This window comes from Liolophura sinensis, chromosome 1 (assembly GCF_032854445.1).
Source record: "Liolophura sinensis isolate JHLJ2023 chromosome 1, CUHK_Ljap_v2, whole genome shotgun sequence".
Classification (NCBI taxonomy): Eukaryota; Metazoa; Mollusca; class Polyplacophora; order Chitonida; family Chitonidae; genus Liolophura; species Liolophura sinensis.
Genome location: NC_088295.1, coordinates 53,900,357 through 53,928,235, shown reverse-complemented (window position 1 = coordinate 53,928,235; position 27,879 = coordinate 53,900,357). Strand labels below are relative to the sequence as shown.

Below are 27,879 nucleotides of genomic sequence, written 5' to 3'. Positions count from 1 at the left end.
GTTAGCGACTGTAAACATGGAGGCAGATGTCGGCAATCGTAAACGTCGTGCGTCGCGGGTCAGTAATGCCTCAGAAACAGCTGAGAAGCGCAAGAAGAGCGACATTAAAGCACAGCAAAAGTCAGGAGTTGTCGCCACAGAGAAAGAACCCTTCACTGTTGTAGAGTTCATTTTTAAGCTGCGGGATCCAAACACAACGTTCACTGGTGGGTTTCTAAACGTGGATGTTGTTGTTGTAACTTAAAACTTCCAGCCGTGCTCCAGGCCATGTCAGGTTGTCTTAGCTGTACCCTTCGATCTGACAGCATTCCCTGGCAGCTGATCAATATATGGTTGCTCATATTGTTAGTCAATGATCCCCTCCTCAGATGTTCATGGTGAAAATGTGGTTAAAACATTTTTTTGCTGTGGGACCAAATACGGCGGCACATTTGCACGAGGCTAGGTACGAGACCCTCACTTCTGTGTCGTAGATTTCCCAACTATGACAGGAGGCCAGTGCACTGAAAAAGAGGAGATTTGACAAAGTTTAACTCAATTTTTTGGCTACAGAATGTGAATCTAAAGTGAAATGAACTGTTAGTTACATGGTAATGCACTTTTCTGTATATGCAGACTATTGGTTTTTAATTTTGACCGAGGCATTGTCACAAATGTACTTTAAGACAAACAGACTCGCGCAAACTAATGCGGCCAGAGAGCGTGATTTTACAGTACCAGTTAATCACGCATTTGAGACGACAGACCTGACAATGCCAGATATTCAGTCCAGCAGATACTGCAAATGACGCTTTTTGGTCACGTTAGTTTGTGAGAGCCTCCATCTTGTCTTGCCTAAACCTCCATGAACTCGCAAGACTCCTAAATTGCCAGCTTGGCTCATTGGCATCATTCTTCTATATGTGAGCAACCTCAACTTGAAAATTCCCCACTCTCGGAATTTGTAAAGTTGATGTGGGAGTTGTAAAGCTGAGGTCGCTGCAGCATTGTAGAGTGATGTCAGTTCATTGAAGAATCTGCTTTTGACAATGAACATGTGAGAAGAGGGTCAGCAACCAGCCTAATGGGGAACTGGTAAAACTCCTTCCCGTCTGTATCAGGACGGTGCAAAGTTGTGAACTCATTTGTTCTTTCCTTTATTATGTCACAATTATAGATGCACATGTGCTCATAAAACAGATATGAAGTACACACGCACTGCAACGTCACAGGAGAAAACGATGCGCTCTACTATCATTTGGACTGTCTGTGTAGCTTTTCATTTAATTAGACGTATGCTAACAATACAACATCTAGCAGAAGTCTCTTTCCAAAATGCTGGCTATTTTCCTATCCGCACTTAGAACCTGTGTAGGATTTCCTACTTGACACTTTTCTCAACCATAGGTGGTAAAATCCTCGGAATACTATTTATACCTAATATGTATAACAAGGTTCATAACTTCATTGCGTATGACAGAAGACCCAACTTTACTTGACTGGTTCATACTTGACGCTGAAAAATAGCCCAATAGCCTAAGCTGTACATTGGCGCATGAATCGGCAAAGAAAACATGCTTCCTCTTGGTTAACCAAAGTCTGAAACCTGTGAGTTTATAGGTGTTTCATTTAGCTGCTGTCAGTTCAACTTGCCTCCATTGTTGTAACCAGGCAGGACGATAAAATCTCCGCTCTGATTGGTCGCAAGCAAATAAGTGGTAGAGATTGGACTGTTTTTCCATGTTTTATGTCCAGTTATGTAAAGTTGGGTCTTCTGTCACAGGCATTGAAGTTATGTATATTAAGTTATTAAATATTAAGTATAGAAAGCATTCGAATGATTCTGCCACCTGCATGTATGTTTTCAATCAACAATCCCTAGCCTAGGGAATCACTGTTTTGTTAGATCAAAAATTGGCTTGGTCTACTCAAATTGGTCATTTTTAAACTGAAAAACCGACAGAATTTTGCAGTTTGTTCTTCACCACATGAGTAAACTGTAGGATATGTGGTTAGAGATCGAGCAGCCATAATTATGGAGTGTCCAAATATTTCTCAACTTACTAGTCAGTGTGCTCAGACTAGTCGGGGAGCATCTGAGAAGCAACTTTTTCTTTACACCTTACTCACTTTTAATGGGGAAGTTGTGCGTTGAAGTGATGAAAATGAGGTGCAGGTGGGGGCTGTGGTTGGACTTAAGTGGGGGAGGGTGAAAAATAATTGACATATGGGTGAGATGTGGTAAAAATACTCATAATTAAGAAACACGCCTGTTGAAATGTAATGAGATGTGGTTTAGTCCATCTATTCAGGACCACATACACACTCTTTTCCAGCCATCTGATCCTCAGATATTAAAGCCATTAAAGTCAGAATTGTTCATTAAAGTGTTAAACAGTGAACGGTGAGCATCCCCATTTTGATTGTCTGTGTTATATGCATACGTACAGTCAAAGCGGGAAAGGGAGCACAGTTAAAGTTTTTTTTCCAATCAGTACAATAATTTGAATTCGGCCTAAATCATATCTAAATGGCATTCGTTGTGAAAATGAACTATTGGCTATGATCAGTGCAAGTAATCTGCAACGTGCTGTAACTCATGTTTCTTCATCGAACTTTTATTTGACTTACAGCTTTGGAGGAGTTTATATTCTGTGCAGAGAAGTTTCCTATACAATCTGACTATGACATTGTTAAGGAATTCTGCTGTTCATCCAAAGATGGATCTGAAATTCTGGCTGTACTGGATGCTGGAAGAAGAAAGCCATCTGAGGTATGCAGCTGCATATACTACCAGTATGTTATTTTGCCATCAGTATAAACAAAGAAGAGGGGCCTCCGTGGCTCAGTTGGTTAGGGCGCTAGCGCAGCGTTAATAACCCAGGAGCCTCTCACCAATGCGGTCGCTGTGAGTTCAAGTCCAGCTCATGCTGGCTTCCTCTCAGGCCGTAAGTGGGAAGGTCTGCCAGCAACCTGCGGATGGTTGTGGATTTCCTCCGGGCTGTGGCTGGTTTCCACCCACCATATTGCTGGCCGCCGTCGTATAAGTGAAATATTCTTGAGTACGGCGTAAAACACCAATCAAATAAAATAAATCAAACAAATAAATAAACAAAGAAGAATAATGCAGAATAATTCAGATTAATTTGTTTTAAGTTTTGTGTTACAGATATTTCATTATCGCTAATTACATGAATTTAAATAAATGCATGTACACGCTTGTATGTAAACAAACCCGAAGAGAAAAAAAAATTACTTGATGGCCATATGCTGCCTACCTTGCATGCATAATGGTACTGCAGTATGATAAAGTTGTCTTCTCTTGGCTTTTGTATTTGACATATGTCTCCAAATCAGTGAAAGGAAGAGAATTTGCTTATGCCAATCAGATTTTCCATTCTTTTTTGTTGAGCAAATGATGCTTCACATTTGCAAGACATTTGAAATGAGGATTATACTTGGCAACTGTATGAAGATAGTGATGTATACATATGTGAACCTATAAAATGAACGTTAGGAAGTTCATTACATATTTGTCATGTACAAGCCCTAATTTCTAAATCATAGCCATATTGTTCGTCGTCATATGACTGAAAAATTGTTAAGTACAGCTTTATACCCAAAGCACTCACTCACTCACTAACTCACTCATAGCCATATTGTAGACCCTAACATGCTGCTTGTCATGATTTCTTGCAGTATCAGTTGATATTCACCAGTCTAGAACACATTCTGACGAGAATAGCAGATGACCTGGCACAGTACCAGTCGTGTGGTAATGTGATTGTGCAGCATATTCTGGAACGTAACACAGGTTCCGTGTATTACCAGTTAGCCATGAGAAACAAGTCCTCCCAGATCAAGTCTGCTCTCAGACTGCTGACTGCCATGGTGATGCTCAACACAGACTCGGCTAGAGATGTTTTTCTCCAACTACAGTTCTCCAATTCTCTCAGCGATATGTATGCACTGATGTATCGCAGAGATATTAAGGTATGCAAAGAGTTCCCATTAAAAGTATTTATGATTCCTTATGAACTGAATAATTGAGAATTGTATTTTATGATCTATGTTTGTCTCTAAAAAATGCATTTTTTTTTTCAGGAGGATTGTATTTTTGAATAATAATATTTTCTACTGGAAAATGTAAAGTTGTGTTTGTATTTGAAAATGATGACTACTAGTACAATGTTGTTGTTGTTGACAGGATCCCCAGGATGTGAGGACATGTGTACAGCTGTTTGTATTGGCCTTCCTTGTGGTGGGCGATGAGGGTGTCACCAAACAGGTGGTGGAGCAGAAGAGTAAGTTGTGGGGGGCGGTAGGGGGTTTTGTCTGCAAACCTTGAACCTACAAAAGCTGATGTCACATAAGATATATACAGTGCTCACCCCTCATGTTAGTGAGTGCGTGCTTGGGGTTTAACGTCATACTTAATGATTTTTCAGTCATATGACGAAGAAGGAATGCTTAGAATGCATTTAATGTGCCTCCTTGTTGCAGGACGGATTTCCACTGCTCTTTTATCTAGTTCTGCTTCACTGAAACGACTTACCAAAGGCAAGTAAGCGGCCCCGCTCAAGCCATTATACTGATACGGGTCAACCAGGTCGTTGCACTATCCCCTTCATGCTGAACGCCAAGCGAGGAAGTTACAACTTTCTCTTTTAAAGTCTTAGGTGTGACTCGATCAAGGATTGATCCTGGATCTACCGCCCCGCTGAAGCGGATGCTCTGCCAGCTGTGCTATCAGGGCCAGTCTTCTCATGTGAAAGACATACTCAAACTGTTTAGTGTGAAGTATGACCTTGCCATTTTTGCTATTTCACAATTCCAGGATTAGAGTAGTTACATTTATTGCTTCAAGTTTGTTCAAATTTATCTTCTTTATTCCCTGGCTCTCATTTGCCATGATGCCTTGGTGAAAATAAGCGGTCAACAGTGTTTATGGAGCTGTTTGCACAGTCTATGGTTTATTGAAGACCACTTCGTCTTGTCTTCCACCAGCATGGTATACTTTATTTGACAGAGTTTGTCAGTAACTTGCAAGAGTTAGTCGTTTAGCCCGAGCCCATTATCCTACACCCGTAAATATGACCTGCTGGTTCCCTCTGCGGTAGTATGTGGGAAGGTCCGCCAGCAACCTGCCCATGATCATGGACTTTCCTCCCACCATAACACTGGTGGTCATCATACAAGTGAAATATTCTAGATTACGGGGGGAAAACAAAATTCATATAAATAAATAACATATACATGTAAGTGGCCACACTTTTTATAAATATTTCTGAGCATAGCATTCAGCAACAATCACTGTTAACACGTTCTCATTTAATTGCCTGCTGGGGTTTCCCCTGGGCTATGCCTGGTTTCCTCCCACCATAATGCTGGCCGTCGTTGCATAAGTGAAATATTCTTGAGTACACCGTAAAACACCAATCAGATAAATAAATAAATAAATAAATGACTGCTGTAGTGTCATTTTGTTGTTTTCTTTACACTTTGTTCATTCAGTGTTACTTCAAGCGGTTTTCAAAGATATGCACATGGATAAGCTGGAGGCCATTCAGACTGTGTTACTGACTGTTCTCCAGCAGGTAACAAAAATTAACAAAAATTAAGACCATAACTCAGTTTGAAAAAAGAAACAGTTATGATACTGTTCAATCTGGATTTTACTGGGCTTAGAACTTGATCCATTTTAGATTTACTGTTGAAACTTACTGTAACTTTTAACTTATATGTAAAATTTTCAACATTAAAATCAATATTTTATAACCTTTACTTTTTAACTAAAACTACATTTTTTTGAAACAAATGTTTGCAGTTACAGTACTACACAACAATAGTTCAATAAAAATAGGCCCAAGTACATGTACACATGTGAAAAAGCACAAAAGTTAAACAAAGTTGATGGACAAATTAAGCTAAGACATATATATTTTTTTGATCATGGAATCCAAAGTGAATAAAAAACTTCTTAGTCCACCGTATTATTAATCTAGTTTTATTAATGTGGTTTTGTTTACCTCCCTCAGGTAGTGAAAAACCCTGCCATAAACAAGACGCTAAAAGTGAAGTTATTCAATGACCAGTCTCTCCAGCACCTGTGTAAGGTTCTCAGCTGGAGGGGGCCTGCCAAGTGGCATGGGAGTGCCAAGCCCCACAAACACAGCTCCAGCAGATTGACTGATGAACAGATTGTGAGTCTTAAGACACCTTAGTCCAATGTACCAAACTCTCCAATCCAACTGAGATTTGATCTTTTGTACATGAATATGTAGGTAAACATGTGACCAAGGATATAAGTTTCTGTAATATTTGAACCCTCATCATGCATCTCTATATTGGAGGCTAATTTGGGTCATTAGTGTAGTATCCAGAATTTGTAATTTCATTTTTCTTTAACTTTTGTTTTCATAACCTTAGCTACATATGTTAAATTTCGAGGGAGCCAAAAGAGTGAGAAGGAAAGAAGTTACCTACAAACAACTTCTTTGAGAGGCATATGGAAGGATGGAACAAAACCATTTGCAAGATATTTCTCCTGTTGTATAATTTGAAGTTTTGTGGCCTCCGTGGCTTGGTTGGTTAGCGCGCTAGCACAGCGTAATGACCCATAAGCCTCTCACCAATGCAGTCGCTGTGAGTTCAAGTCCAGCTCATGCTGGCTTCCTCTCTGGCCATACATCTGCCAGCAACCTGCGGATGGTCGTGGGTTTCCCCCCTGGCTCTACCCGGTTTTCACCCACCATAATGCTGGCTTGAGTACGGCGTAAAACACCAATCAAATAAATAAATAAATAAATAAATAAATAAATATTTGATGTTTTGTTCTAGCTGCTAAAATGTTATCTAGTTAGTGTTACATATACACCAGACATGTTATTTTTCTCTCTGTTTTTCAGACTGGTTATTGTCTTTCATGTGATCTAACTAAGATCCCTTGCTCTATCCTGTATGTTTGGGCCTTGGTGACAGTAAACAGTTGACAGCACTTGTTGGGCTGTGTGCACTTCTTACAGTCATTGACAACTACCTGTCTTTTACTGATATAGTGTGCATGTCTGTACATTACCTGTGTAAAACTTTGGTGGTATACCCAGGGCACTTTACCTGTGTAAAAGTTTAGGGGTATACCCAGGGGAGTTTACTTGTGTAAAAGTTTGGTGGTATACCCAGGGGACTTTACCTGTGTAAAAGTTTGGTGGTATACCCAGGGCACTTTACCTGTGTAAAAGTTTGGTGGTATACCCAGGGCACTTTACCTGTGTAAAAGTTTGGTGGTATACCCAGGGCACTTGACCTGCGTAAAAGTTTGGTGGTATACCCAGGGGACTTTACCTGTGTAAAAGTTTGGTGGTATACCCAGGGCACTTTACCTGTGTAAAAGTTTGGTGGTATACCCAGGGCACTTTACCTGTGTAAAAGTTTGGTGGTATACCCAGGGCACTTTACCTGTGTAAAAATTTGGTGGTATACCCAGGGGACTTTACCTGTGTAAAAGTTTGGTGGTATACCCAGGGCACTTGACCTGTGTAAAAATTTGGGGGTATACCCAGGGCACTTTACCTGTGTAAAAGTTTGGTGGTATACCCAGGGCACTTTACCTGTATAAAAGTTTGGTGGGATACCCAGGGCACTTTACCTGTGTAAAAGTTTGGTGGTATACCCAGGGCACTTTACCTGTGTAAAAATTTGGGGGTATACCCAGGGCACTTTACCTGTGTAAAAGTTTGGTGGTATACCCAGGGGAGTTTACCTGTGTAAAAGTTTAGGGGTATACCCAGGGGAGTTTACTTGTGTAAAAGTTTGGTGGTATACCCAGGGCACTTGACCTGTGTAAAAGTTTGGTGGTATACCCAGGGCACTTTACCTGTGTAAAACTTTGGTGGTATACCCAGGGCACTTTACCTGTGTAAAAGTTTGGTGGTATACCCAGGGGAGTTTACCTGTGTAAAAGTTTGGTGGTATACCCAGGGCACTTTACCTGTGTAAAAGTTTAGGGGTATACCCAGGGGAGTTTACTTGTGTAAAAGTTTGGTGGTATACCCAGGGGACTTTACCTGTGTAAAAGTTTGGTGGTATACCCAGGGCACTTTACCTGTGTAAAAGTTTGGTGGTATACCCAGGGCACTTTACCTGTGTAAAAGTTTGGTGGTATACCCAGGGCACTTGACCTGTGTAAAAGTTTGGTGGTATACCCAGGGGACTTTACCTGTGTAAAAGTTTGGTGGTATACCCAGGGCACTTTACCTGTGTAAAAGTTTGGTGGTATACCCAGGGCACTTTACCTGTATAAAAGTTTGGTGGGATACCCAGGGCACTTTACCTGTGTAAAAGTTTGGTGGTATACCCAGGGCACTTGACCTGTGTAAAAATTTGGGGGTATACCCAGGGCACTTTACCTGTGTAAAAGTTTGGTGGTATACCCAAGGCACTTTACCTGTGTAAAAGTTTGGTGGTATACCCAGGGCACTTTACCTGTGTAAAAGTTTGGTGGTATACCCAGGGGAGTTTACTTGTGTAAAAGTTTGGTGGTATACCCAGGGCACTTTACCTGTGTAAAACTTTGGTGGTATACCCAGGGCACTTTACCTGTGTAAAAGTTTGGTGGTATACCCAGGGGAGTTTACCTGTGTAAAAGTTTAGGGGTATACCCAGGGGAGTTTACTTGTGTAAAAGTTTGGTGGTATACCCAGGGCACTTTACCTGTGTAAAACTTTGGTGGTATACCCAGGGCACTTTACCTGTGTAAAAGTTTGGTGGTATACCCAGGGCGCTTTACTTGTGTAAAAGTTTGGTGGTATACCCAGGGGACTTTACCTGTGTAAAAATTTGGTGGTATACCCAGGGCACTTTACCTGTGTAAAAGTTTGGTGGTATACCCAGGGCGCTTTACTTGTGTAAAAGTTTGGGGGTATACCCAGGGGAGTTTATCTGTGGAAAAGTTTAGGGGTATACCCAGGGGAGTTTACCTGTGTAAAAGTTTGGTGGTATACCCAGGGCACTTTTCTCCACCAATGATTCCAACTGTAGTCATGTACACGTATATGTGAAAATTTCTTGAGTATGACAGTAGGCAGCAATCAGTGAATGTGACTCTGTAGTTTAAGGCTCAGAACCACAAAAACATGCTGTTTACGACCCTTGAGATTTGACCACAAAACATCTCTCGTTTACATACACAGGTGATCACGCAGAGTGAGGAGGATCAGGTGCTTGTCAAGAGTCTGGTCATTGAAGTTCTCACCCATCTGTGCTGTGTACAGAAAACGGGTATCATCTTCTACGACAACTCGTTTGGGACGTCCTCACGGTGGGTACAATGGTTCTAAACACAGTGGGAAGTGAGAGTATACAACATACCATTGAAAAGAGTATGCTTTTCTTCGCAGGTGGATGCCGTAAAAAATTCTAATGCGTACATCAAGTAGATAAATTATGAATAATGTCAGCTCCAAAATCTTCTGTGGGCAACTCCATTTTGCCTAAGAACTAGTCCTGAAGTCTTCTGTGTTAGGAGGAGATTGTCGTCGGAAACCGCCGAAGTGCAGTCATGTCTTTCCAGTACAGTTCGTTTTCCGCTTGACAATAAGGAAACCGGAATGTTGCACGTAGGTTCTGAGTTTACACGAACAAGCCAGCAGTTTTAACAAAAAACTCTCATTGGCGGAGAGGCAACACACCCCCAGCATAAATTACAGGGTGTTAAAGATGGAGGACACGATGGACTCAGCGATTTATGCCAGATTTGCCATATTTAGGCTTTGCATGTAGGGCGAGGAAAAATGGCAAAATTATGCCACAGGCACCACCAGATAGAAAAAAATGTGCTCTTTTCAGACTATAGTGTCATGTTTTTAATTTTTCTTCTCCTTTAAAAATTGCATATCACCTACATTTTGACAAAAAAGTTCATGTTCTAATTTGCAGTATGTCAGCTAGAACTTAACAGGATTTTTCACCAAATAATCACCTTTTATGTAATGCAGTTTGTACAGCAGAGTGATCTTGCACTACGAATATATTTAATTGCACAAACCATTCTTGTAACAAGACAACATGGTCATGAATTATTGTGAAACTAAAAAATGGTTTCTATTTTTTTTTTTTCAAAATATAAATTTGCAAACATGTCCCTGTTACACATCTCACGAGATCTGCTATGTTTTAACCAGGACATCAAATTAAGTAGGGGGAAAAACGGCTTTCATACAACCATTCCAAGGTTATTCCATGTACTCCACAGGTGACAGGCCGTGTGGGGAAATAATCTATAAAAGGGAGCCTTGTAAAATGCAACCTACCACCATAATGCTGGCCGCCGTCGTGTATTATACTTAAAGTGAAATATTCTTGAGTAAGGCACAAAACACCACTCAAATGAATAAATGAGTGCAGTCTGTATCCCTCCTTATACCCCCGGTTGTTCACAGAAGCCTGCAGAGATGTAACATGGCAGAGATGTAACATGGCAGAAGAGTATCATCTGCATCGTTGAGGATGTTTTTCACAACATTTAGTTTTTTTGATCATATAAGCTCACTTACAATAACACCCTCCCATGAATCTTTGTTTGGAAAATATATATATATATATATATATTTGAAGTGTACCATAGCTCAGAACTAAATTTGCACATACCATTGCATCTCAGCATCACCAATCTTGATTGACATGAAGACAGTTAACGAGGTAATTACCACTTGTACACTATGACCCAAAAAATTAAGGCACTTGACCTGGCAAAAGAGATAGGCATCCACCAATGACAAAACGTCTGAAGATCCCAAAAAGCACTCTCTGTTCATGGAAGTCACATAAAAGTCCTGGAGGTAAGACGACTAGGGAGAAGAGATCTGACCAAACATTAACATTTTTGGATAACGCCGAGTTACCGATATGTGCCCAGGGCACTCATAGACAGAAATAGCATTTGGAATCGCAAACTACGCCAAATACGACAGGAAATACCAGCTGGTATTTTTATGGTTAGCTCTACAGCAGCATGAAACACAGACGAATAAAAGTATTACTATGCAGTGATCATTCATTAGAATTTGCACTTGGCAGACACCAGTAAACATTTAACTGTTGGGTGTAGCTCAAGGCAGGGAATCAGTATCTGACCCCCGCTGTGGAAGTCAATAGCCCAGGCACTGGGCCTAAACCTCCGACAGCAAGTGACAGGAGAGCCGAGTGTATAGTTACCACACATGGCGACGAAGCTCTGGTCTTTTGTGTGACCGTTAGAAGGAGTAGTGAGAGGATTACCTCTTTCCCCCATTTTCTAACCAAAACAGACGGACTGCCACCTTGGGAAAAGGCTTAAATTTTGGAAGAATTACGGTACTATATGGTAAATGTTTATGTGACAGGAATGTGAACCCCCTCCTCAGCACCCTCCTCCACAACCTCAACACCTATTTCTCTGAGCCTGCTGTCCAGGAACTGATCATTAACATACTGGTGACGAGCCCGGATCAGATTGAGGGTTATGTCAAACAGCTCAAGTCTAGCCTCACCCCACGGCCATCAGCCATCTGGGTGGAGCGGGTCCAGTTTCTGTGTAAGGTATGAACATGTGAGAGCTGAGGATGAATCCACAAACGATTTCCGAGTTATTTAAAATTTAAAGTTTGATGTTAAAAGCTTTTCATGGCACTAGAAATTAAAACTTTGATGACCTCATCAATGTAATCTCAAGAGTAGGTGAAAGTTCCAATTTCCTGTACCAAAAAACTAAGTATTGTGATGAGGTTTTAAATTTTGATTTAAGTCCGAAATGGCTTTGTGAACGTTTCTGTGTGTGAGGTGAATGTTGTGCCTATCACAAAAGCATTTTATATGTAGTAGTCAAATTTCACCATGGATGTTTGTTCATTGTTTTTAATTTTGTCTTCATGATATAGTGTTATTTGTGTCAGGGGTCATGTACATTGTGATAGCAAAACTCCCGCAAGAAATACCCATTACAAATTTAAAAAGAATTTCCCCTTATAGTACTTACGTTTCACAGGTGTATGATCGTGTGTCAAGTGCACCACCTCCTAGCAAACTGCCAGCACATATGGAGATAGCCACAGTTCTGGACATTGTCCAGAAACTGATGTTTCCCCCAGTGTTAGAGGACCTCCTGCAGGGACTAAAGGTATCTTTTTGTTTTTCAGAATCTTTTGTAATATATTAATCTGAAGAAAACATTTTGCTGACATTCGATATGTAATTTGTGGAGGTATTAAGCCATGTACAGTGCACTATTAAGGCCATTTATGCGACTGTTATTTGTTATCACTTGGAGATCACTTGTCTTCCAGCAATAAGAAGTAGGTATTGAGTGAGCATTTTAAGTGAAAACTTGGATAGGTATCATTTACTGGCTGTAAATTCATACACAGGTTAAAATAGATGTTTACCCTAATTTGTGCTTTATTACCTGTCTTACATGAGTTAGTTTAAGCGCGCTTACGATTTTACTGAAGCACTGGTGCCGCCAGCCTAGCGGAGCCAATCATGTTATTTGTCGTTATCGTAACATGATTAGTTCTCATAGGCTGTCGACATCGGTGTTTGCGCATAATCGTAAATGCCCCAGGTGAGGCTCCGCTGTTAGTCAGGTACCTGGTGAAGGTCAATATCAAGGTGAGTAGTTTAATCTGAACCCTCAGGTTCTCTCCACCAATAAATGTGGCCGCTGTCATATAAGTGAGAAATGCCTAACTACTGTGAAACTCTGATGAAATAATAAATATATGTCAGTTAGTATTCTGCCTCTATGTTCTGTCTCTACATCCAGCATAAGAGTGTGTCTGTCCAGGATGGTGTCTTGGATATGGTACTTGTGGTGCTGAGAAAGGCTGTGTGGGTGAAGGAGAGCTGGGTGAAGAGCACAGACATGAGTGTCCGCTTCACTCCTGCCCAGAAAGCTTGGTTCCTGGAAAGTTTTACAGACATGCTCACAAAGGTAGGTGCTCCTAAACAGTTTTATCTCAAGCTCTTGCTGGCTTCCACCTCAGTTGTGCTTGGGAAGGTCTGTCAGCAACCTTTGGATGGTTGTGGATTTCCCATTGGCTCTGTCCTGTTTTCTCCCACTTACAATGCTGGTAGCCATCGTATAAGTGAAATATGTCTGAGCAAGACGTAAAACATGAATCAAATAAAATGAATAAATAAATTAAGTTTTATCAGCTATAGACCGAAAATGAATAGCAGCGTTTTATCGATGAATAACAATGTCAAAAGCATGACATGCTTATGTTTATATTATGTTTTGGGAGGCCAAAACAGAGCTCTTTAACTTTTGGTACCTGTATGTAAGGAGGAATTGTAACGTAAAGCTACATGACAAACTTTCACAAATTTCATTACCATTATAATACTTTACCTCTGACATTTGTAAGGGTGGTATTTTCTGGGGGGTTACCATTTGGGCTGTATTGGAAATATGAAGAAAACTTGATTTGATTAGTGCTGACTGATTTTTTCCTCCCAGTCTCCCAATGTTGTTTGATTGTAAAGATGTTTTTTGTGTGTTGTGTTAGAGCCTTCCCTCCTGCCAGCTGATCATGCAGACTTGGGAGACGGTCACTTCAACCAGCAGCTCCAGCCAGGGTAAAACCCCGGGCAAACAGACAGATGTAACACCAGGTGAAGCTGTGGAAGGTAAGATCTGGGTTTTACAGAGAAATCTTAACTTCGTCTTGCTTACATATTAAATAAAGCCTGTTAAACGTAAGACGAAGACCAACTACCAGAGTAAGTTTGGTTTTGATTTCTTTGTGATGTATAAGGGATTGGTTTCTCCTTGATGATGATATATTAGTGATTGGTTTCTCCTTGATGTATTAGTGATTGGTTTCTCCTTGATGTTGTGTTAGTGATTGGTTTCTCCTTGATGATGATATATTAGTGATTGGTTTCTCCTTGATTGTTGTGATAGTGATTGGTTTCTCCTTGATGATGATATATTAGTGATTGGTTTCTCCTTGATGTATTAGCGCTTGGTTTCTCCTTGATGTTGTATTAGTGCTTGGTTTCTCCTTGATGTATTAGTGATTGGTTTCTCCTTGATGTTGTGTTAGTGCTTGGTTTCTCCTGTATGTTTTATTAGGTATTAGTCTCTTCTTGATGTTGTACTTTTAGTGACTGATTTCTCCTTTATGTTTGGCAGTTGAGAGGGTAAGAGAGCTGGGTGTGATGGTAAAGCTTGAGGAGGTGCTGAGTTTGTACATGGAGATTTTCCCGCGGGCGGTGACCAGTGACCAGATAAGTGTGGCTAGTCTGTTGGAAGGGGTACGAGCTATGTTGTGGGCTCAGCACGGTGAAGAAGAGCCTGAGATCAGAGAAAAACTAATACAGCTCCAGCTCAACCTTCTGAAAATTCTCTCCAACACAGACAGCCAACAAGTTCCATGGAACAAAACGGTAAGATTTACTGTCCAGAAGCTAACAAATTCCATGGACCAAAACGGTAAGATTTACTGTCCAGAAGCCAACAGGTTATGGACCAAAACGGTAAGATTTACTGTCCAGAAGCTAACAAATTCCATGGACCAAAACGGTAAGATTTACTGTCCAGAAGCCAACAGGTTATGGACCAAAACGGTAAGATTTACTGTCCAGAAGCTAACAAATTCCATGGACCAAAACGGTAAGATTTACTGTCCAGAAGCCAACAGGTTATGGACCAAAACGGTAAGATTTACTGTCCAGAAGCTAACAAATTCCATGGACCAAAATGGTAAGATTTACTGTCCAGAAGCCAACAAGTTCCATGGAACAAAACGGTAAGATTTGCTGTCCAGAAGCTAACAACTTCCATGGACCAAAATGGTAAAATTTACTGTCCAGAAGCTAACAACTTCCATGGACCAAAACGGTAAGATTTACTGTCCAGAAGCTAACAAGTTCCATGGACCAAAACGGTAAGATTTACTGTTCAGAAGCCAACAAGTTCCACGGACCAAAATGGTAAGATTTACTGTCCAGAAGCCAACAAGTTCCACGGACCAAAACGGTAAGATTTACTGTCCAGAAGCTAACAAGTTCCATGGACCAAAACGGTAAGATTTACTGTCCAGAAGCCAACAAGTTCCACGGACCAAAATGGTAAGATTTACTGTCCAGAAGCTAACAACTTCCATGGACCAAAATGGTAAGATTTACTGTTCAGAAGCCAACAAGTTCCACGGACCAAAATGGTAAGATTTACTGTTCAGAAGCCAACAAGTTCCATGGACCAAAATGGTAAGATTTACTGTCCAGAAGCTAACAAGTTCCACGGACAAAAACGTTAAGATTTATTGTCCAGAAGCCAACAAGTTCCACGGACCAAAATGGTAAGATTTACCGTCCAGAAGCCAACAAGTTCCACGGACCAAAATGGTAAGATTTACTGTCCAGAAGCTAACAAGTTCCACGGACCAAAACGGTAAGATTTATTGTCCAGAAGCCAACAAGTTCCACGGACCAAAATGGTAAGATTTACTGTTCAGAAGCCAACAAGTTCCACGGACCAAAACGGTAAGATTTATTGTCCAGAAGCCAACAAATTTCACGGAGTAAGATTTACTCTCCAAAAGTTTTCATGTGGAGGTCACTTATTGAGAATTCTGTCTTTCATCTATATACTGTTGTTACTCTCCAATATATGCCAATTTTTATACATGCCTTTTACCCCTGTTGTCCACTTTAGTTTATCAACCTTGGCATGCTCTTAAAATGAATTTTGGTAAGAAAAAGGTTTTTCTGTCTCTATTTCAAAGACTTCTTGGTTTCCAGTTGAAACATGTATTTATTTATTTTCTTTCTTTCTCAATAATTTTTCTCTTAATTTGATAGGGGTCAGTTTTATGGGTGATAAAAACCACAGTACCTGACTTAAACCACCAATATTTGGCAAGTTACGGATAAACTTCCACAAATGTGATATGCAGATATTCACACCGTTTTGTTAGAAGATGAGTTGTTGTTGACGTTACAATTTGTTTATTTGTTTGATTCATGTTTTACGCCATACTAAAGAATATTTCATTTATATTACGGCCAGTTTTATGGTGGGAGGAAACCAAGCAGAGCCTGGGGGAACCCCATAACTATCCATGTTACAAGGCCAGTCTTATACAGTACTATCCATGTTACCAGGCCAGTCTAATACAATACTATCCATGTTACAAGGCCAGTCTTATACAATACTATCCATGTTACAAGGCCAGTCTTATACAGTGCTGTAATAAGGCTGACTGAGAACTGCTTATTTATGTGGAGATTGTGTTTGGCAGATCGAGGATGGCCACTCTGTGACGTACCTGTTACTGGACATGATGCTCCACACTGCGCTAGATCCTCACCTGTCTCAGGAGACAGTCAAACTGGTTACCAGGGTAACATATACTTATAAATATTAAAGTATACCATGCAAACAGCTCAACATTTGTTAGATGTACTTGTAACTGTCTTAATATATATTATGACTTTTCTGAATTAAGAGGATGAAAAAGCTTTTGGGGGTGAAAGATTTCAGCCATATTAAAAGCATATAAATTTGCACATGAATGTTTGAAGGATTTTCCGTGTTGATCAATAAGGGATTTGAACATGAATCTCAAAATTAGAAATCCAACACTCTACCACCTGAGCTAAAGGTAGTTAAAATAGAAAGACTGATCATAACTCTTCTCTGAGCCCCAAATAGGGATAGTGAATTTCGGATGCATTCATTAGATAATGTTTTACATTAATTTTGTCACTTACGAACACTTCTATAAAAGTAAGTTATTTCATGAAGCTGCACAATAGAATTACATATATATGGTTAAACTAAACATTAATCATGGCACTTTTATGAACACACTACGTTTTTGTAGATGATAAGTGGAACAGGATTTTTTGAGGTGAACCCTGATGAGATTCTTCTGTGGCTGAAGCATTTGCAGAAATGTCCAAAATCCTCTGTGGCATCTGTTTTGAAGTTTTTCGCTAAAATGCTGACAACACTGCTGAATAACCCTTATCAATACATGGACAAAGTTGTGGACTATTTTTCTGAGGAGGCATTCGGTGAGGAAGCAGACAGAGAGGTGATGGGGTCAAGGGCTTCTGACAGTATTGATGGTAGGTGTAATATCTAGTTTTTTGCAGGTTACATGTTTACATTACATGTACGTTCACTGTGACCTTTATAAGTGTGGGAGCATATGGAAGGACTTGCCAATTTTGTTTTAATCGGTGTTTTTGGCTGTATTCATAAATATTTCATGAGCATTATAATGCGAGGAAACCGAGCTGCAGGTTGGACTTAGTGATTCTGATTATTATTTGAAGGTGGAGAATAAATTGCAACAAACAGGATGTTTAGAATGTAATGGCTAAAGATCATTAAATTGGTTTTAGTATAATTAAGGTCATTAACTGCCTTGGGCTTTAGCAGTTGCTCGCTAGATTTGTCATATTTTTGACGTCCAATCTTGTAATCACCCACCATTATGCTGGCTGACGTCGTATAAGTGAAATATTCTTGAGTACAGCGTAAAACACCAATCATAATAAATAAAATAAAATAAATAGATGTTAAGGCAACAGTAGTATTCAGCAGAGGTTTTCAACAAGGTTAATTACTTAATAATAAGGAAACATGGATGATGTCACAGTTTGGATTGTGAATTCAAACCTTTTTTTAAAGTTCGAAAATACTTACCGTTTAAAGCATTTATCAGTCTTATAAAGTCAACTTCTGCTGTGTTAGAGTCTGCATATGTTTGCGTGATTAAATGAAGACAAAACAAGAACATTACTGTCATTATTAATTTAAATTTTTTTTGTCTGCTTAGCCATTCTGAAAATGAAAGGTATAGATGATCTAACTGAGGAAGAAAACAAACAATTACAAAAAGACAACACTCCTCACAGTGGTGTGAAGATTGAAGACAGAGAAGTTGTAAAGGATAGGTGAGGAGGATTTGTTGTGTTGTTCTGACAAAGGAAGTTTCGAATTATCAATCGCAACATGTTGTAGCGAGACCTTGTGCAGAAGTTTTGAGAAGTAAGATTGTATGATACCTTGTGTTGTTACAACAATATGTACTGATCACAAATGCACCTTTATGCTGTGGATTTTGAGTTAAAGATAAAGTTTATTGAGGATACTTTCTGATACCTTGCGCAATATTTCCTATAGTGTAATGTTTGGCGATAACCAACTTTGTCAAATGGGACTGAAAACTGAAATTTTTGGTACAGTTTTCTGTTCATGTATTTCTAGGGTTAAACATTAAAAATCATTGAACTGGTGAAGCGTCAGATGAGCTACGACTGACAAAGTGGTAAAGACAACAAAACCCAAGTACTGAAAATCTTGCACAATCAGTGGAGAATTATCTTTGATGAATTAATTTGTTTCTTTCTTTGTTTTTTTTTTTGTTGTATGTACAGGTTCATGTTCAGCCCTTTACCTGTGGTTGCCATGGAAATTAGTGACAAGGATAATGATGGTAGGTACATGTGACATGTACTATAATGACTTTTTTGTAACTTGACCAAATTGAGCCATCTGCCTTCACAGCAGATGACAAAAATTAATTTATGACAAAAATATTTTGATGGAGCTAAGCCCATGCCAACTTATTTTTATGCAACTCATAGTATTAGCATGTATAACAGACAATTCTTTTTTTCTGTATATATATATATATATATATATATATATATATATATATATATATATATATATATATACTGTATATATATACTGTATATATATATATATACTGTATATATATATATACTGTATATATATATACTGTATATATATATACTGTATATATATATATATATATATACAGAAATTGAGCTGAGGATTGAATACATCAAAAGCACCATAACATGAATAGGCTGTTCTGTTGTTGATGTCCTGCTTTGCCTGCTATTCAAATCACTGTAAGTTACAAAATTAATGGTTCAGTGCCTAATGCATTTTCTGTGTTTTGCATTCATGTTAATCACTGTGATATGAGAACCGGTAATGTTATGTGTGCATGTTCCCTGGCTGGTTGTTACCTCCCCTTACATACATATTTGTTGCAGATTGTGTCCCCTTCCTGAGCAGAGTTCTTCTGGACCTGCTTCACTCTCAGCAGGACCCTGTACCCCTGTGCAGACTGATCCAGCGCTCAGCAGATTTTTTCGCATCTAGCCCTCTCCTGCCATACTTCATCTCCTGGCTACCTCATTCCAGCCAGGTCAGTATTCCTTGACAATCTACAGCACAACTAGATAAGTATGTAAATAAGTAGATCACCAACATATGTTTGTATAACGGCTTTTTATTTTGCTGCAATTCCTTGAAAATCCTTGCTATTTCTGGGTTGGGTCATACTAATGACTTTAAGAATGGTAGTTGTTCTGCCCCCACTTGGTGCTGAGCACTGAGAGGTTAGAGCAAGGAAACAGGAAGAGTTGGCCAGGTGTTAGAATAATGTGGCTGGGTGGGGCGTCATGTCTGGTGTCCTGATATTCCAGCAGCGAGAGTACATTGGCTACATGGACTCACCCTGCCATAAGAAGACACAGTATATGTACACACACCTAATGACTCCTCATAGTCATATGACTGAAAATGTACAATGTAAAAACTAAAGGATGTGTGCATACATTCTGTTAGGGGTGGCTATTGCATTATCTTCACCTCAAATTGTTAGAGGGCCCTTGTTGGCCTTAAAAAATACTGGCATCCATGACAAATGTTGCTTTTTTTTGGGTCTGGTGGTTTGTCAAGTACCTGGGTTTTGCTCCGTTTCCTCCACCCGTAAACCTGACATAAACACCGATCAAATATTCAAGCAACAAAGTGACATGAAGACAAAGGGAGGTAATTTGTGGTTTCCATTAATGGCTAACTCTTAGAAGGAGCATATGTTATCACTGGTTTTCTATGTGAACAGGAGAAGAAGCTGAGCTATGAGAAGCTGGATTACCCTGATGGCGTGGGAGCCGATCTCCTGAGACTTTGTGGAGACTTCCAGCATCTATCTACAGACAAAGCCTACATGAAGAGATTGAGGCATGGTATGGCAGAGCTGGACATGGAGGCCATGTTGCCACTTGTACAACAGCTTATGCTATACTTAAGAGTGGCCATCACAAGCAACTACAAGGTAATGTTCACATCTCACACAATTTTTGAGGGGCATATTTTGACCTGCCTAATGCTGTTTAATGTTTTGTTAGATTTTGAACATGCAGATGAAACTAAATTAGCTCATTTTACTCCTTAACTAAATACATTTCTTTTTAAGTCTTTTGCAGATGTGTTTTTGTTACAAAGGTTGTTGGCCAAGAGCTCTAAAGAATTCTCACCGCAGAGTCCTGCACATATAGAAAAATATTTGATGGATTATCTGTGGCTTTGTGTTTCATTATAAGCTGTTCAGGCTATGTCTAGTTTCTTCTCCAGTCTCAGTATTTCTTGTGTTCATCATTTCGTGAAAAAATTCTCTCACTTCTGCCATTTTTTTTGTCAGACAATAAGGTGTGACAGTTTGAAGGTCATTATTGTGTGTTGTAAATCTGATCTGACCTGAATTTACATTTGCTTTTGTATTAATGTCAGATTTGACAAATCTGATTAAAAAATGTTGATATTTGATATATGTTTGAGAGGATTTTCCTTTCTATTTTCAGAAATCAAAAAGCAGAAAATCTGAAATAACAGTTTACTTCGACTTGCTAGAAGACTTGATTAAGAAGGCTGAGATAAAAATATCAGAAAATGATTCTTCAACCCAGCTGACTGATGGACAGACGAAATCGTCAGAATCAGAAAGTTCTGAAATTCTAGAACGCTTAGTAGATGTCATATTTGGCGATTCCGTGCTTCAGTCTTGTTTCCTTAGTGCTGTCCCCTGGTTGGAGAAGAAGACAGCTGTCATCACACCCTCCTTTGTATCTAAAGTGTTAACATTGCAATTATCAAAGATTGCAAAAATGCTGGATTTGAGTGGTTGCCCAAGAGCAAGAAACAAAATGATTTTTTACGTCAACAAAATATCACTTTCATTATCACAGTGTGAGTCTGCCGGTGATAGAACAGAGATGTTTGGGGATAGGAGTTTGATGGCAGCTGTTGATGGTTTTCTGTGTTACTTCACTGTCCCAGTCCTGGTGAAGATCACACAAAGTTTACTCTCACATCATCACAAGATAACAGACACCCCTGAATTTGATCAGTACAAGGATTTGTTGACAAATATTCTGAATGACCTGTCTGTCAAGGACAGCCCGGATGCTCAGTTACCCCTTTGTAGTGTGGACAAGATCTTCAGCTACTTACCCATTATGGACAACAATCATTATCAGCAGATTTGTCTTAGTTTTGTTAAACAAAAACCTCACTATGCTTTGGCCGCAAAACCTGCCACCTTGGAGTATTTGTTACAAAATACTGGAGAGGTCACATCAGAACTGTTTGCGAAGCTGGTATCCCATAATCCCATGTTGCATAGACACTTTGGAAAATGGCTCGCCAGTGCTTCGTCCTTAGAGTTTGACAAACACATTCAGCCGTGCTTGTCATATGTGCTGACTTCAATATCCATGGGTAAGTGATTTCACAGCTCTGAGAAAACTGACTAGTTTAAAAAAATCTTAAGATATAAGCAACATTTTGCATCTTTATGTGGTAATTTCTATTAATCTTCTTGAATGCGTTGAATGTCATAATTTGAGTCCAAGTAGAACTTAAGGGTGACATTGTCTGAAAATTGGAGGAAAAAATACAGAAAGCTCAGCTTGAATTGCTTGATCCGAAAATTTATGATCATTCTCTGGAGTTCCCCCACTCCATCCCCACCCCCATTCTCTTAAGATACCATTAAAATAAGAAAAGAAGTATCATATTAAGTAAACACAGCTTTTGTTCCACGTAACTTTATATCTGCTTTACAGGGGACAGTTCTAGTTTAGAGGAAGTAAAAAAAAGGTGTTTGTCCATGGTTCCCTGGGTGATCTCCCTACCGTCTTCACATGTCCCCTCAGACGATCCCTATAAAGCTCTCCTTTGGCTCAGCATGATACAGGTTGCAGGTAAGACCTTGTCTTCAGGAATGTAATGTATGCCTAGCCCTTTACCAATCAGTGCATTTAGTGCATACATATATTTTCAAAAATGATTTCTTTTCAAAGTATATCTATGTGTTTCACTCATGGCTCACCGCACAAAGGGAATAATATTTAAATTATTTTCAAAATTTAATTGATGTACATTTAATGAATGATGAATATCATGATTTTCTCATTGTGTAAAAGATGAGTGATTGTGTGAGTGAACTGGCTTAACCATTGTGATGGGTATAACATTTGTTATAACAAACCCACAATCTGTGCTATTTCTGCCACATCAGTGACTTGAGTGATTGTGTGAGTGAACTGGCTTAACCATTGTGATGGGTATAACATTTGTTGTAACAAACCCACAATCTGTTCTATTTCTGCCACATCAGTGACTTTCTGCCACATCAGTGACTTGTGTGAGTGAACTGGCTGAACCATTGTGATGTGTATAACATTTGCTATAACAGACCCACAGTCTGTGCTATTTCTGCCACATCAGTGACTTGAGTGATTGTGTCAGTAAACTGGCTTAACCATTGTGATGGGTATAGCATTTGTTATAACAAACCCGCAATCTGTGCTATTTCTGCCACATCAGTGACTTGAGTGATTGTGTGAGTGAACTGGCTTAACCATTGTGATGGGTATAGCATTTGCTATAACAAACCTGCAATCTGTTCTGTTTCTGCCACATCAGTGACTTGAGTGATTGTGTGAGTGAACTGGCTTTACCATTGTGATGGGTATAGCATTTGTTATAACAAACCTGCAATCTGTTCTATTTCTGCCACATCAGTGACTTGAGTGATTGTGTGAGTGAACTGGCTTAACCATTGTGATGGGTATAACATTTGCTATAACAAACCCGCAATCTGTGCTATTTCTGCCACATCAGTGACTTGAGTGATTGTGTGAGTGAGCTGGCTTAACCATTGTGATGGGTATAACATTTGTTATAACAAACCCGCAATCTGTGCTATTTCTGCCACATCAGTGACTTGAGTGATTGTGTGAGTGAACTGACTTAACCATTGTGATGGGTATAACATTTGCTATAACAAACCTGCAATCTGTTCTATTTCTGCCACATCAGTGACTTGAGTGATTGTGTGAGTGAACTGGCTTTACCATTGTGATGGGTATAGCATTTGTTATAACAAACCCACAATCTGTGCTATTTCTGCCACATCAGTGACTTGAGTGATTGTGTGAGTGAACTGGCTTTACCATTGTGATGGGTATAGCATTTGTTATAACAAACCCACAATCTGTGCTATTTCTGCCACATCAGTGACTTGAGTGATTGTGTGAGTGAACTGGCTTAACCATTGTGATGGGTATAGCATTTGTTATAACAAACCCACAATCTGTGCTATTTCTGCCACATCAGTGACTTGAGTGATTGTGTGAGTGAACTGGCTTTACCATTGTGATGGGTATAGCATTTGTTATAACAAACCCACAATCTGTGCTATTTCTGCCACATCAGTGACTTGAGCGATTGTGTCACTAGAACAGGCTTAACCATTGTGATGTGTATAACATTTGCTATAACAAACCCGCAATCTGTGCTATTTCTGCCACATTAGTGACTTGAGTGATTGTGTCACTAGAACAGGCTTAACCATTGTGATGTGTATAACATTTGCTATAACAAACCCACAATCTGTGCTATTTCTGCCACATCAGTGACTTGAGTGATTGTGTGAGTGAACTGGCTGAACCATTGTGATGGGTATAACATTTGCTATAACAAACCCACAATCTGTGCTATTTCTGCCACATCAGTGACTTGAGTGATTGTGTGAGTGAACTGGCTGAACCATTGTGATGGGTATAACATTTGCTATAACAAACCCACAATCTGTGCTATTTCTGCCACATTAGTGACTTGAGTGATTGTGTCAGTGAACTGGCTTAACCATTGTGATGTGTATAACATTTGTTATAACAAACCCGCAATCTGTGCTATTTCTGCCACATCAGTGACTTGAGTGATTGTGTGAGTGAACTGGCTTAACCATTGTGATGTGTATAACATTTGTTATAACAAACCCACAATCTGTGCTATTTCTGCCACATCAGTGACTTGAGTGATTGTGTGAGAGAACTGGCTTAACCATTGTGATGTGTATAACATTTGTTATAACAAACCCGCAATCTGTGCTATTTCTGCCACATCAGTGACTTGAGTGATTGTGTGAGTGAACTGGCTTAACCATTGTGATGGGTATAACATTTGTTATAACAAACCCACAATCTGTGCTATTTCTGCCACATCAGTGACTTGAGTGATTGTGTGAGTGAACTGGCTTAACCATTGTGATGGGTATAACATTTGTTATAACAAACCCACAATCTGTGCTATTTCTGCCACATCAGTGACTTGAGTGATTGTGTGAGTGAACTGGCTTAACCATTGTGATGGGTATAACATTTGTTATAACAAACCCACAATCTGTGCTATTTCTGCCACATCAGTGACTTGAGTGATTGTGTGAGTGAACTGGCTTAACCATTGTGATGGGTATAACATTTGTTATAACAAACCCACAATCTGTGCTATTTCTGCCACATCAGTGACTTGAGTGATTGTGTGAGTGAACTGGCTTAACCATTGTGATGGGTATAACATTTGTTATAACAAACCCACAATCTGTGCTATTTCTGCCACATCAGTGACTTGAGTGATTGTGTGAGTGAACTGGCTTAACCATTGTGATGGGTATAACATTTGTTATAACAAACCCACAATCTGTGCTATTTCTGCCACATCAGTGACTTGAGTGATTGTGTGAGTGAACTGGCTTAACCATTGTGATGTGTATAACATTTGTTATAACAAACCCACAATCTGTGCTATTTCTGCCACATCAGTGACTTGAGTGATTGTGTGAGTGAACTGGCTTAACCATTGTGATGGGTATAACATTTGTTATAACAAACCCACAATCTGTGCTATTTCTGCCACATCAGTGACTTGAGGGATTGTGTGAGTGAACTGGCTTAACCATTGTGATGGGTATAACATTTGTTATAACAAACCCACAATCTGTGCTATTTCTGCCACATCAGTGACTTGAGTGATTGTGTGAGTGAACTGGCTTAACCATTGTGATGTGTATAACATTTGCTATAACAAACCCACAATCTGTGCTATTTCTGCCACATCAGTGACTTGAGTGATTGTGTGAGTGAACTGGCTTAACCATTGTGATGTGTATAACATTTGTTATAACAAACCCACAATCTGTGCTATTTCTGCCACATCAGTGACTTGAGTGATTGTGTGAGTGAACTGGCTTAACCATTGTGATGGGTATAACATTTGTTATAACAAACCCACAATCTGTGCTATTTCTGCCACATCAGTGACTTGAGGGATTGTGTGAGTGAACTGGCTTAACCATTGTGATGGGTATAACATTTGTTATAACAAACCCACAATCTGTGCTATTTCTGCCACATCAGTGACTTGAGTGATTGTGTGAGTGAACAGGCTGAACCATTGTGATGGATATAACGTTTGCTATAACAAACCCACAATCTGTGCTATTTCTGCCACATCAGTGACTTGAGGGATTGTGTGAGTGAACTGGCTTAACCATTGTGATGGGTATAACATTTGTTATAACAAACCCACAATCTGTGCTATTTCTGCCACATCAGTGACTTGAGTGATTGTGTGAGTGAACTGGCTTAACCATTGTGATGGGTATAACATTTGCTATAACAAACCCGCAATCTGTGCTATTTCTGCCACATCAGTGACTTGAGGGATTGTGTGAGTGAACTGGCTTAACCATTGTGATGGGTATAACATTTGTTATAACAAACCCGCAATCTGTTCTATTTCTGCCACATCAGTGACTTGAGTGATTGTGTGAGTGAACTGGCTTAACCATTGTGATGGGTACAACATTTGTTATAACAAACCCGCAATCTGTTCTATTTCTGCCACATCAGTGACTTGAGGGATTGTGTGAGTGAACTGGCTTAACCATTGTGATGGGTATAACATTTGTTATAACAAACCCACAATCTGTGCTATTTCTGCCACATCAGTGACTTGAGGGATTGTGTGAGTGAACTGGCTTAACCATTGTGATGTGTATAACATTTGTTATAACAAACCCACAATCTGTGCTATTTCTGCCACATCAGTGACTTGAGTGATTGTGTGAGTGAACTGGCTTAACCATTGTGATGTGTATAACATTTGTTATAACAAACCCACAATCTGTGCTATTTCTGCCACATCAGTGACTTGAGTGATTGTGTGAGTGAACTGGCTTAACCATTGTGATGGGTATAACATTTGCTATAACAAACCCACAATCTGTGCTATTTCTGCCACATCAGTGACTTGAGTGATTGTGTGAGTGAACTGGCTTAACCATTGTGATGTGTATAACATTTGTTATAACAAACCCACAATCTGTGCTATTTCTGCCACATCAGTGACTTGAGGGATTGTGTGAGTGAACTGGCTTAACCATTGTGATGGGTATAACATTTGCTATAACAGACCCACAATCTGTGCTATTTCTGCCACATCAGTGACTTTTTTTTTGTAATTTCACTGATTACATTTTACGTTTAAAGTTAAAAGTTTAAAGGGTGATTTATAAAGAAAAGTTTGTATCACTTGTCATAAATTCAGTTTTCATTCTGATATCTTTCATTTTTAGATCAGAAGCTGTTGAAGAAAGTATTTGCTGGGTTAGTAAGGAGAGTAAAGGAGACATCGTTAGCGATGTGCCCTGTACAGTTGGAGACTTTAAGCCTGGCCTGTGGCTATTTAGAAGACAACCTGGTTCCTAACAAACACTGGAAGCTCATCCTCACTTGTTTGCGATCATTTCTTAGCAAAGAGTGTCAAAAAACGATGACCAAGCCAATAATGGTGATCCTACGGGATAATCTGAAGGTATACATAGTAGTTTTGTACATCAGTTACAATTTCAAACTTGATGATTTCTCATTAAAGAGTACCAGAAGATGATGACTTGTTAGATCTTGGTAGTCGTCTGATAACAACGTGGTATCTAGTACAGAACTGAAGGGATATACAGCCATTCGGCTCAAGAGTATATAACTCCTTGAAATGTAGTCCGGCTGTAAGCCAAGTGTGCTCACAAGGCTCCACAAGCTGGTAGCTCACAGGGCATGCTCAAGTCTTGTTTCACATGGCATACCGTCTACGTGGTATTTGTATCACAGGTCATTGCAGGTCATTCTTCGATATACATGTATCATAGATTTTAAAAAGAATATAAGAAAAAAGCCAAAACATATTTTACACATCAAGTTTCTGTTTAATATGTACAAATACACCAGTGTATGAACATATTATCATTCAAAATGCGGGTGTTGGTGAACAAGGTGCTTAGCATGTCATCATGGCCCAATGACCCAGGAACCTTTCACCAGTGTGGTCACTGTGAGTTCAAATTCAGCTCATGCTGCCTTCCATTTCAGCCGTATGTGAGAAGGTCTGTCAACAACCTGTGGGTAGTTGTGGGTTTCCCACTGGCTCTACCCGGTTCCCTGCCACCATAATGCCGGCCACTAGCATATATTAAGTGAAATTTTCAAGAGTATGGCATAAAACACCAATCAAACAAATAATAAGTAAGTTTCATTCAAAATTGGTATATTTTAACAAATAAACATCAAAAAAAGGAGTGCATATGATTTGCAAAGCTATAAAAGTAACTAAATTTGATATAAATGTCCCCCATAAATGTCCCCCAAAATGCATTTCAAGTCTGGTATTTATTTATTAATTTG

The 27,879-nt window shown here is 39.5% G+C and overlaps 1 protein-coding gene across 1 annotated transcript; it reads left to right on the top strand.

Moving 5' to 3' along the window:
- Positions 1 to 16: 16 nt before the first annotated feature.
- On the top strand, positions 17 to 27,648 carry LOC135462089 (nucleolar pre-ribosomal-associated protein 1-like). The gene is made up of 22 exons (XM_064739446.1): positions 17 to 206; positions 2,613 to 2,752; positions 3,679 to 3,972; positions 4,187 to 4,283; positions 5,494 to 5,576; positions 6,018 to 6,182; positions 9,171 to 9,298; positions 11,361 to 11,556; positions 12,002 to 12,133; positions 12,779 to 12,946; positions 13,524 to 13,644; positions 14,153 to 14,406; positions 16,263 to 16,364; positions 16,848 to 17,094; positions 17,811 to 17,928; positions 18,412 to 18,470; positions 19,063 to 19,217; positions 19,920 to 20,132; positions 20,659 to 21,574; positions 21,922 to 22,059; positions 26,778 to 27,016; positions 27,568 to 27,648. Exons 1-22 carry the CDS (start codon positions 17 to 19, stop codon positions 27,646 to 27,648), a joined length of 4,236 nt encoding a protein of 1,411 aa, XP_064595516.1.
- The last annotated feature ends 231 nt before the right edge of the window (positions 27,649 to 27,879 follow it).